General features: G+C 59.5%; 1 protein-coding gene across 2 annotated transcripts in view; it reads right to left on the bottom strand.

Annotated features, from left to right (window-relative positions):
* Positions 1–10,954, bottom strand: part of LOC101637936 (striated muscle enriched protein kinase) — a 43,760-nt gene that overhangs the window by 13,244 nt on the left and 19,562 nt on the right. For both annotated transcript variants that reach the window (XM_004701805.3, XM_045297557.1), the window contains 14 exons: positions 8,998–9,117; positions 8,622–8,726; positions 7,945–8,151; positions 7,489–7,612; positions 7,225–7,400; positions 4,932–5,044; positions 4,455–4,623; positions 4,220–4,316; positions 3,896–4,096; positions 2,343–2,400; positions 1,650–1,727; positions 1,370–1,548; positions 864–890; positions 285–437 (listed from right to left, as the gene is read on the bottom strand). In XM_004701805.3, the coding sequence (XP_004701862.3) occupies positions 285–437; positions 864–890; positions 1,370–1,548; positions 1,650–1,727; positions 2,343–2,400; positions 3,896–4,096; positions 4,220–4,316; positions 4,455–4,623; positions 4,932–5,044; positions 7,225–7,400; positions 7,489–7,612; positions 7,945–8,151; positions 8,622–8,726; positions 8,998–9,117 (1,807 nt within the window). The remainder of the gene's footprint in view (positions 1–284; positions 438–863; positions 891–1,369; positions 1,549–1,649; positions 1,728–2,342; positions 2,401–3,895; positions 4,097–4,219; positions 4,317–4,454; positions 4,624–4,931; positions 5,045–7,224; positions 7,401–7,488; positions 7,613–7,944; positions 8,152–8,621; positions 8,727–8,997; positions 9,118–10,954) is intronic.

Below are 10,954 nucleotides of genomic sequence, written 5' to 3'. Positions count from 1 at the left end.
AGTCTCTAACTCATTCGTGTAGTCACTCATTCACTCATTCATTCAGTCATACAGTTACTCATTCATTCATGTAGCCAGTCACTCATTCATTTATTCAATAACCTATTCATTCATTCATGCAGTCACTCATTTATTCATCCAGTCACTCACTCATCCATTCATTCATGCAGTCACTCATTCATTCATGCACTCACTCACGCAGTCACTCAAGGCATGTTTGTGCAACCATGGCTGCTGAGGCACTGGGAGAAAGGATGGCTAAGGGGCAGAGGAAGGGGACTCACAGCTGGTCCTGCACCAGCACTTTGATGAGGAAGCCCCGGGCCTCCCTGCTGAGGCTCAGGAAGGTGATCTCCTCAAAGGCCACATTGTAGTTCCGGATGTTCATCAACGTTGTCCGATCATTTTCCCCAACAAAGGGGGAGATCCCGGTCAGACTGCAGGGGTGGAGAGGCTGCTGTGAGGGCCAGGCAGAGGTGGAGGAGCTGTACCTCTGCACCTAGGACAGGCTGGGAGGCAGCACTTCTCCCAAGCCTGAGCAACTAGGAGGCACGGTGTCTGCAGGCCAAGGGGATGTGCCCACCCAAACCTGAGGCACCCCCACTCTGGCCCAGGTCTCGACACTCAGACCTTATTGTTTCCCACCTACCCACCCCTGCGCCTGCACTGGTATCTTTCCACCAATCCTTCCCAGCAGCCCCCGTGTGCCCACACCAGGTCTAAGGGGGTGGCTGTTTCCAGGGGTATGGAGCACAGGCAGCGGATTACACCGCAATGGCCCTCTTGACCTTGGCCCTGCAGATGTTAGGGTGGGCCTGTGGGGAGGCTGCTATGGGAAGGGGCCCCGACTGTAAGGTCCTTACCAGAGGAAGGCCATGACACCCACGGGCCTGCAGGGAAGGAGAGTGGCGGGGTGAGAGATGAGCCCCGCTCCTGCTGGGCAAGCCACTCTCTGTCCGCATTAGCCTGAGAGACGGGCTTCTTCAGTGAGCAAGGAGTGCAGGGATGCCTCCTGCCCTGAAGACCCTGCACCCAGAAGTCCAGACAGGTCTACAGGAGTCACGGGCCACAGCCAGGGGAGTCCAGGGCCTGTGTGACCATGCCTTTCTCATTGGGGGATGCGTGGCAGCAGCAGAAAGGGAGGCCACCCCCACCCAAAGCTCAGCACCCAGGGGAGACAGGAGTCACTGGTATGGGTCATATGGGCAGGAGCCCTGAGATCAATGCTACCACCACACTGTTGGAGGAGCGGACCCCTGTTTAGAGATTTTCTTTGTAGCCAGCAGGGCACACCACCCCAACCTCCACCCCCGCAGAGCACGGAGGGCAGTCCCTTGGCCTGCTCCAGCAGCCAGCACACCAGCATTACCAGATGTCAGTGACTCTGGACACAGGGGTCTGGTTGACAATCTCAGGTGCCACAAACTCAGGTGTGCCATATTGGCAGTACTGGGGTTCTCCCGGGGTCAGCTCCTGGGCGTTCCCGAAGTCGCAGATTCGCACCTGCTCTTCACCCTCCGCCCCGTCCCAGACCAGCAGGTTCTCGGGCTGCGGACACCAGCAGGAGGAGGAGCGAAGTGAGAAGGGAGGGTGCCTGGCAGCCCGGCTCTCACAGAACATGACCACCGCTGTCCCTACTTACACCTCACCTTGACATCCAGGTGAAGCACATGGTTCTGGTGCAGGTAACCTATTCCCTCAAGCACCTGCCGCATGTAAGTCCGGATCTGTGGAGTCAAGAAGGAGCTAGCGTCCAGCGGAGTGGGGGCGTGGGGGGACATCAGGGTATTGCAAGGGGGCTTTGTAAATGGAATGACAAGATGATGGGGCTTTATCCATGGAATTTTTAAAGCCCCTCCTTAGGTCTGATCACTCTCAGAGTGGTGACAAGAGGCCAGGCCAGGCCGAGGGATGGCTGGGGGCAGTTGAAACACAGGCTTGAGGTTTCTGAGATCCAGGGCCACCGTGTACAGCTAGCTGCACAGGTTGGGCACAGCACAAGTCTAGGGTGGGACCACATGCACTGCCCTATGCAGACATGTGTGCAGTAGACCTGTACTCGGCAGAGTAGCATGACTGAGAGGGCATGAATGGGAAGGGTGTCCTTCTGGAAGAAATGCCCAGGAAAGACTTATTTGCAGACAAGGAAACAACAGGGTCAGGGCTGGGTTTACAGACACTGTGCAAGCCCAGGTGGATGTGGAAGGCGGGTCTGTTCCCTAACAAGGCTCTCCACCCCCACCACCCCTGACCTCCTCCCGGGCACAGAGGGCACCCCTAGGACCCACCCCAGGTGGGGAGGGCTGGTGCCCAGCCTGGTCCCTGCCTTCCACTGTCCTCACCTCAGACTCAAACACGGTGGGCTTCCTGGCCATTCTTTCCAGCAACTCCTCTGTGCAGCTACAGTCGGGATCAAGGAGAACAGAATCGCCGCACTGTCTGCCCGGTCTGTGCCCGCACCCTGCACTGGGGTTTGGGTCACCTTCCCTTAAACACCTCTGATACCAGCCAGAGACTTGCCTCCTCCCGCCCCCAGCTGTTGTCTGGTCACAGAGATGGGATGGAGCGCGCGCGGGTGCACACACACACACACACACACACACACACACACGGGTTCTTGGGTAGCTCAGGTCTGAAGTGGGGAGCCCGCCTTTTCTCCTGCCCTCCTTGGGAAGGATCCCGGGGTCAGGTTTGAGGGAGTTCTGGACTATTTGAAAACCACTCTGAAGGTCAATGGTGTCATCACTTTGCTGAGGGCCGGATCTGAGTAGCGCAGGCCGGGAGGGTGGTGGGCAGCGCTCACTCACACAGCTAGTGAGTGTACCAAGTTCACTGCCCAGCAGCTAGCTGCACCTCCAGGTGCCTGGGTTTGACCACAGCTGTGATGAGAGAGTAAGACAGGTTCTATGTATCAACAGCAACTCCCAAATAACATTTTGATGCTCACTCCAAAACTCTGCCTTCAAGTTGATTCCAAATCATAGTGACCCCGCCAGACAGACAAGAACTGCCCCTATAGGTTTCCAAGGTTGTAACTCTTCATAGGAGGAGAAAGCCTCATCTTTCTCCCTAGGAGCAGCTAGTGATCACCAGAGAACACCCCCGTCCCCAAGAAACTCCCGAAACCAAACTCATGGCCAACTCATAGTGACTCTATGGGACAGAGTGGAACCGCCTCTGTGGGTTTCCGACACTGTAACTCTTGACGGGAGTAGAAAGCCTGGTCTCTCTCCGGCCGAGCGGGTTATGGTTTCCTGGCAGCTAGCAGCCCATCCTGTAACCACTCTGCCACCAGGCGATCACAGGGCACTGCCGTGCACAGAGACTGTGCTGCATTTGGGGAGGGAGACACACACCATCTGGTAGCTGTGCGGGCTCAGGCAACTGAATCTCCAGCTGCCATTTCCTCATCTGTACAACGGGGACAAGGTGAGCTGGTGAGGGGCATGTACATGGGAGTCAGTCCCTGGTGGTTCAGAGGATGAAATGCACAACTGTGAACCAAAATGGGCAGTGGGAGCCCAGCCAGAGGCACCCTGAAAGCCAGGCCTGGGGAGGGACCTGCTCTAGCTCTCAGCCGTGACAGGTCTGTGGGAGGACAGCCCCACTCTGCACACCCACAGTCACCACAAGTCCGAAATGGCGGGCTAGCTGGCCACAGGTGTGGGCTTTTGGTCCAAAGAAATACTACCTGCAAAACCCTCAGACCCACCACCAGGCACACAGTAGGTGCGGAGTAAGTTTGAGCTGAGAGGAAAGATGGAAAGAGGTTGTAGGTCTTCGCCTACATCTCCAGACTTTGAAACCTGTCAAACATGTTGCCAGCCATACATGTATCCCTCCCTCCGCCCCTCCCTCCATCCCTCCCTCCCAGCCCTCCTTCCTCTTGGGATACAGCTCGGTGACAATGACCAGCCCTCGGCGCCTTTCAAAGGCCTCGTGGAAATAGATGATAGAGTCGTGCTGCAGCCTGGCCAGCAGCCCGGCCTCCCGCCTCGCCGATGCCTTCGGCTTGGCCCGGCTGGGGATGAACTTGGCTGCAAACTCCAGGCCCGAGCTCCGCTCCAGCACACGGCGCAGGTAGGAGAAGGCACCCCTGGGCGGCACAGGGAAGGGGCCAGGATGGGCTTAGCCATCACCACCCAGCCAGCTCTCCACCCAACCCCACCCCTCAGCCCTCACCCCAGTCCCCAGACACCATCCCTGCCTGGCCCCACACCTGCCGATCTCCTGGTGGATGTCATAGAAGTCACTGAGCCTCTTCCCTCTTGGTTCCTCCTCCTCCCCAGCCCCCTCGACTTCCATAGCTGTCGGGGCTTGGGGAGAGAGAGCCTGAGGTTAGGTGGTGAGGGTGAGGGAGGGCCCGTGTAGGGGCAGATGGTAGAGGGAGGGACTGTGGCCTGCATTTTGCAGACACCCCCAGTGGTGGGTGCCCTTGAGCGAGCCCAGCTTACCGGATTGCACAGTCAGTTCGGCCTTGCAGGAGACCTGGCCCGCCAGGTTTTGCGCAGTACAGGTGTAGACGCCCCCGTCCTGAGCCGAGGCGCTGACCACCACCAGGGACCATTCGTTTTCCTCGTCCACGAAGCTCACGTGACTGCTCTCCTGAAGCAGCTCCTCTCCCTGAGGAGCGGGGTGGGATGCAGGACTTCCAGCCTCAGTCCCTCAGGACCATGAGCCTCCCTACCTCAGATCCGCCTCATCCCCACCAAGGGCCCCTAGCATCTCCTCTGGCTGCCCTAGGGCCCGATCGCCTGCAACGCATCCATCTCCCCCATAACCTTTACTTCCAGGTCTTCCTCCCAACCCTTGTTTCTTAGCTCTTCCCACCCTCCTCTGCTGCTTCCCACCCCACCCCCACCCCAGGGAGCTCCTCCCCTACCACCCCACGGGATGCCTCATCCCCTCCAGGGAAAAGCCATCACCCCGACCTTGTACCACATGACATCTGGCAGGGGCTTCCCCTCGACCACCACGGTGAAGCGCGCAGTCTCCCCAGTCGCCACCTCCACGTCCTCCATGATGGATTCGAACCGCGGGGCCTCTGGAACACAAGGGATAGGGTGCGTGGGAGGGCCTATCTCCTGGCCCTGCCTGGACCCCACCCTGCCAGCACCCCGCCCCTGGGGCTCCCCAGCTCAGCCCGAGACCCCAGCTCCCTGCCTGGGCCCCGGGGTGTTGCGCCCTTAAGTCAGAACGTGACGTTCTCCACATCTCAGAACAAACACGGCGGCAGAGGGCGCAGGCTTGCTCCTGCTCGCTGTGACCCCCAGCGTACATTTGTCTGCTTTAAAATTAGGTGATTTTCATGCATGAAAGACGTCGGGATTGACTGCCGCTCCTGAGAAATCCGGTGGCCGCCCCCTGCGCCCGCGCCCACCCGCCTCACGGCACGGATCCTGGCGCGGGGCGGCTCGATACCGCCCCCTGTGGGCTCTCGCCCTTCCCTGCAGTCCGCGCCCAGCGGCTGCGCGCCTGCCCACCCCGCTAGGATCCCCGCCGTGGCACGGGCTCGGTCTTGCAGTTTCTCTTTTTGAATCGTACTTCAGAGTTCAGGGGCCCTTCCCCATCTGGGAGCCGGCCAGATGAACACACAGGTGACCCTCAAGAGTTAACCCCAACACCCAGCCTCTCCCTCGCACGGCTGTCATTTCATTTTTTGCACTTAGCGCGTGGTCACATTGTGTGCTGGCGGGGCAGCTTCTAATTCTCATCACGGGGCTTGTACACATTCAAATAGGCGTCGTGAAGGCGCTCCTGATTTCTAGGCACCCCCCCCCCGAAGAGGGTGGGGGGGCGATGGGGGGGCACTGCCCACTGGAGGCACCAGCTTGCTTTTACAGCGAGGTGGAGGGCATCCTGCGGGTTACAGAGACTCTACAGTAGGGGTGTGAGGGCGTGTGTGAAGAAAGGGGACCGGCCTGGGTGGTGGGATGGGTGGGGCAGAGAGAGGGGATACCAGCTGTAGGCCCGCCTGGTAGAGAGGGACACTCCCTGTCACTGTTCAGGGGCGACGGACTGCAGGGCTGTCCCCGATTCAAGGGCTCCTCCTGCATCTGGGGAAAGTATGCAGACCTGCAGATATTGTCAGGGGGGTCAGGGGACGCCAGAGCAGGGCAGGATGGCAGACCTAGCAGAGCACTGAGTGGAGGGAAAAGCAGAAAGGCGGACTGGGACCCATGTGTTTGTCCTCCCAGCAGGGCCAGTAGATGCCCCATAGGGGCCTCAGACACCTTCCCCCCCCACACACACACATCAGTGTCACTTCACGTCCTCCCAGAAATCACCGCTCCACTCTAGGAGGGGTGCTGGGTAGCATGCCCACCCACATCCAGCTGGCTCAAGACCCGAGCCCCTGTCTGCTCTGTGGTGGTAGAGGTGGAGGTGGGGGTGGTGGTGGTGTTGGGGGCAGGGAGCAGTCTATGAAGACCAAAGCACAGGACGCGTCTTGCCAGTGCCAACAGTTAAAAGAAACCCGAGACCACCAGCGAACAAACCTTTACCCACGGTCAGGCTGTCTGAGCTAACGAAAATGTCACTTTCTTTGCGTTTGGTGGGAATTCTAGCTGTTCCAGCGGGTAACCCTGTTTAGCTGCAGCTGAGCTGAATTTCGTATCAGCAGTTACATATGTCTGGGTTAATTAACAGCCCGAAAAACAAAACAATTACTCCCGAACGCATGCTATAGTTCAGGAGACGGCATCTTCAGCACTACAGAGGGGAAATGACAAAAGGCCAGGAGTCCCGTTGAACGAGCTTCAGAGAAAGGGCAGCGCGGGGTCCTCAGAGCTGGGAGTCTGGGGATGCGAGGCCGTCCTGGGGCTTCTGCCTATTCTTTGGGGAATCTGCTTGGTCTCCCTCTGCTGCTTATATCTGAGTTAACTCAGGAGCCAAGAGCATGCACTGGCTGTCAAGTCAGGCAGCTGGACTTGGACCCTAGCACCTCTACTTACTAGCCTGTGTGGCCTTGAGCCAGACACCCAGTTTCCTCCTCTGTAAAATGGAAATAAAAACAGACTCCAGCTCATAGGGTATCAGATGTACATATCCAATATTGTGGAATATAAGGCCAAATAAGTTTGGGCCCCTATTTAGTGGACAGACAGGGCTGGGATGCGGAGGGAGGGCCTGGGATGGGTTCCCCTGATATGTGTCCCCTGAGGGGTGCCAGGAGGGGGCGGGGCCCTCAGAGGGAGGAGCAGGAAGAAGGCCCACCTCACTTACCTGCCAGCTCCAGGGTGACGGAGCAGGCCTGTGTGCCATGGCGGTTGCGAGCCGTGCAGGTGAGGGGCCCCAAGTCCCGGCGGCTCACCCGGCAGATCTGAAGGCAGTACTGATTGTCATCCGGCTGGCTTGGCTCGTACACACCTGCCCGGGCCTCCAGCAGGGCCCCTCGACGGCTGCGGGCCAGGTGAGAGGGAGGTCACCTGGGGCAGCCTCAGGGAGCTCAGCCCCCTCGGGGATCAGGGTACGCAGGGCGGGGCCCACCTCCTCCAGACGACCTGGGCCTCCACGTGGTTGAAGGTGACGGTGACACTGGTAGGCTGCCCTTCTACCACGTATACGATGTCCGGCTTGTCCAGCACGACGGGGGCCTCATCCAGGGGTGGGCCTGGGAGGAGGACAGCATGGGCTCTTGCTGGCCTGGGCGTGACTCCTGGACTCCCAACCAAAGACACTGAGGCTCCGAGAGGGTTAGGACTTGGTCTGGGCCACACAGCCAGAAAGCAGCAGAGCTGGGACTAGAACCCATAGCCTCGGCTTTGTCCCCCGACTCAGGCAGTGTTGCAGAAGTGACAAGGAAATCTATTGGTAGGTCCGGGTTCCACCCAGCTGCCCCATCCCCATCATAGCTGGCACACCGAAACCCACCTGGGCCAGAAGGTGGGCCCCGGGGCCTCCTCCCCAGGACCCAGATCCCAGCACCGGAACCCCTGGGCTCACCATGCTCCCGTAGCTGCACGGGCTCAGAGGGGGGTGAGGGCTTGCTGCTGCTCTTGCCACTGGTGCTGAGGACCCGGAAGATGTGCTGGGTGCCCTTCCGCAACCCCATGGCTGCCCAGCCAGGCTCCCGTAGGCCCGTGGCCAGTGCTGTCCACTGGTCGGATCCCAGCACCTGGTGCTGCACTGTGTATGTCAGCGAGTCCGGGTCTGCCGAGGGGAGGCAGGCAGCAGCTAGAGGCTACCAGGGCTGGGGGGCACCAATTCCGCTGGCCTAGAGCTTGGCCTCAGCTGTCTGTTCAGACCTGCCTCAGTTTCCCCTGCTGCTGCTTGTTGTCGGCCCTTCGCTAACTACAAACCTGGCCAAGGGCAAGGCCCATGGAATATGCATTAGGGGGTTCAGTTTCTAGCACAGAGACTCGCTACCTTAGGTGGGAAGCTAAGACATGGGCCAGGAAGGGGGGGGGTGCACCTCTAGGACCAGGACCTAAGCAGGCCATCCCTCAGAACAGGAGCATGTCCCCCTCACCCACAGGGAGAGAAGAAGGGACCAGCTGCTCCAACCACTCGGTCCCAGTCCACAGCTTCCAGGGCCTTGTACCTGCTCCCCTTGGTACCTGCTATCTGAGCCTGCCCATCCACACCCCTCCCACCTCCCAGCCCTGGGCAGCCCTACCCACCGATGGCCATGTCCAGACTTCTGGGGGGGTTCCAGTGGAGCCTGATCATGCGTCCGGTCACAGCCACCACCTGTGGGGCCCCGTCTGGAGGACCTGGAACCACGTCTGAAAACCATAGGGTGGATGTCCACCGGCTGCTTTGGATACAAAGGTGATGCGGGCCCACCCAGCCTCTGGGGCCCAGGGCCCAGCCACAGGGCCGGGGTGAGGCCAACTGGCTCCAAAGAGACCAAACTGCTCACCTTCTTGTCCAGAGGGCAAAGGAGATGGGCCCAGGGCCTGTCCACACCCAGCTCCTGTGGCTAGCCCATCCCTTGGCCGGGCAGGGCAGTTGGGGTCTATAGATACAGCTGGCCGGGTGGGGTAGCTGGCTCACCTGTGACATAAAGGTGAGCGTAACAGGCAGCTTTGCCCAGTTTGTTGGCAATGACGCTCTTGTAGACGCCGGCATGCTGGGGCCCCACGGCGGGGAACACCAAGCGGTGCACGTCCCTGTCTGGGGGAGGGGGACAGGGACACTGGGCCTGAGCTGGGCGGACACTATGGGAGGGAGTCCACCCCAGGCATGGCCCCTTCCCGCCACCCAGTGCAGAGGGGGTTGAGGGGGAAAGGTGAGGCCGGCCACCAGGTGTGCCCAGGGTATAGCAGACCCTGGCACTGCAGAACCAGCTTCTCCGTCTACACCTTGGCCCCCTGGTGTGCCACTTCCCCGTCCCTCCAGCAGCTCTTCACGCTCACCAACTCACCATCTCCCCTCGCACACAGCGCCCCCCCCAGCCCACCCTCTGCAGGTGTCTAACAAGGTCACAACCTTTGCCTCAAAGTTCTAATGAGGTCTCCTTCCTCAGTCCCCTCTCCTCCATGCCCACTGTCACCACACAACCCATCTCCAGCCTGAGCCCTAGGACAGTGGGCTGCCAGGGTGGCCTGTCTGCCCATCATACAGTTCTGCACAAACATGGCAGCCTCATAAGACACACACACACACACACACACCCCACTGGCCGCCCCCCAAACATCCCTTTGACATGAAGATGACAAGCCGTGGGCTCACACACTTTGGACACTTTGAAGGAGAACAGCTTGCTAAAAAAGGACAGTGCGTTTGGCAAAGACTTGGCTCCGTGAAAATAGGTTGGAGCAGAGGGGTCATCCACTGGCCCCACCAGGGCCAGCAACCTGCTGCCTTGCATGCAGACGGTGCCAAATACTTGTTCTACATTATATTAGATTAAGAGTCACTTGCTCATAAACTCTTCCTCTCTTTCTGGCTATGCCAGGTCTGGTCATGCGTTTCCCACCCCTAGGTCCCCCAACCACCCCCTGCAAAAGGATCCCTTTGACCAATGAGCTCAGAGATAGTAATTGACTTGCCCAAGGTCACAGAGCTAATAGATGACGTTGCTATGGTTTCTACTTGGTTCTATCTGGTCCAAAGCTCTTCACGCACACCGTGCTCCAGAGTGATGACAGGGCAGGGGTGTCAAGGGAAGGGGGGCGTCCTCCTCGTCAGAGTTGTCCTCAAACACCCCTCCCACCCCTCTGCCGCTATCTCCCCACGGTACAGCCAGCCACCCCTTCACTGATCTCGGCAGACACTATTTATAAGGAAGAGAAGCCAAGGGCCACCACTGACCCCAGATAGGGCAAGGAGCAGAGACACCAGCTCTGATGTGCAGGAGGCACCAGGCCAGGGCCTCTGAGCAGCTCAGGAGACAGGGAGTCTGGAGTTGGGGGAGGACCGACATGGGGGGCTTAGGGGGCGGACAGACATAGGGGAGCTGAAGGGGAAGACAGACATGGAGGGGCTGAGGGGAAAGACAGACATGGGGGGGCTGAGGGGAAAGACAGACATGGGGGGGCTGAAGGGAAGGACAGCCAGGAGGGGGCTACAGGGAAGGCCCAGAAGGAGGGGGCTACAGGGAAGGCCCAGATTCAAAATGGCACTGGCACTGGGTGGAGAGAGGAGGGCATGGAGGTTGAGGGTACCCGGGCTAGCGTGCAGCTGCCAGACTCAGACACCAGCCCTTGCCCCCCTGTAAGCCTGCTTTCCTCATTTTTAAATGGGGATGATAGCACCTTCCATGCCAGGTGGGTTAGCTCATCCTGCAGCCCTCAGGCACATGGTAAAGGTGAGACTTGGCCACTGTGTGGGCACTGCTGTCTCCCACTCCAGCACGGCGAGAGCCCAGACGCTCCCACGGGCAGGTACCCCAGGCTGCGAGCACAAGTCCCAACCTTGTTCCTCTGGTCCCTGCCTGGCTCCTTCCACATCTGCTGTCCACTCACAACCTCCTTCAGCACTGCGTTGGAAGATGGGCCCCGCTGGGGCG

Source organism: Echinops telfairi, unplaced genomic scaffold, assembly GCF_000313985.2.
Source record: "Echinops telfairi isolate 266 unplaced genomic scaffold, ASM31398v2 ScPeMD7_3;HRSCAF=10, whole genome shotgun sequence".
In the NCBI taxonomy this organism is placed as follows: Eukaryota; Metazoa; Chordata; class Mammalia; order Afrosoricida; family Tenrecidae; genus Echinops; species Echinops telfairi.
The sequence above is the reverse complement of the archived record's forward strand: the minus strand, read 5'-3'. Positions and strand labels throughout refer to the sequence as shown.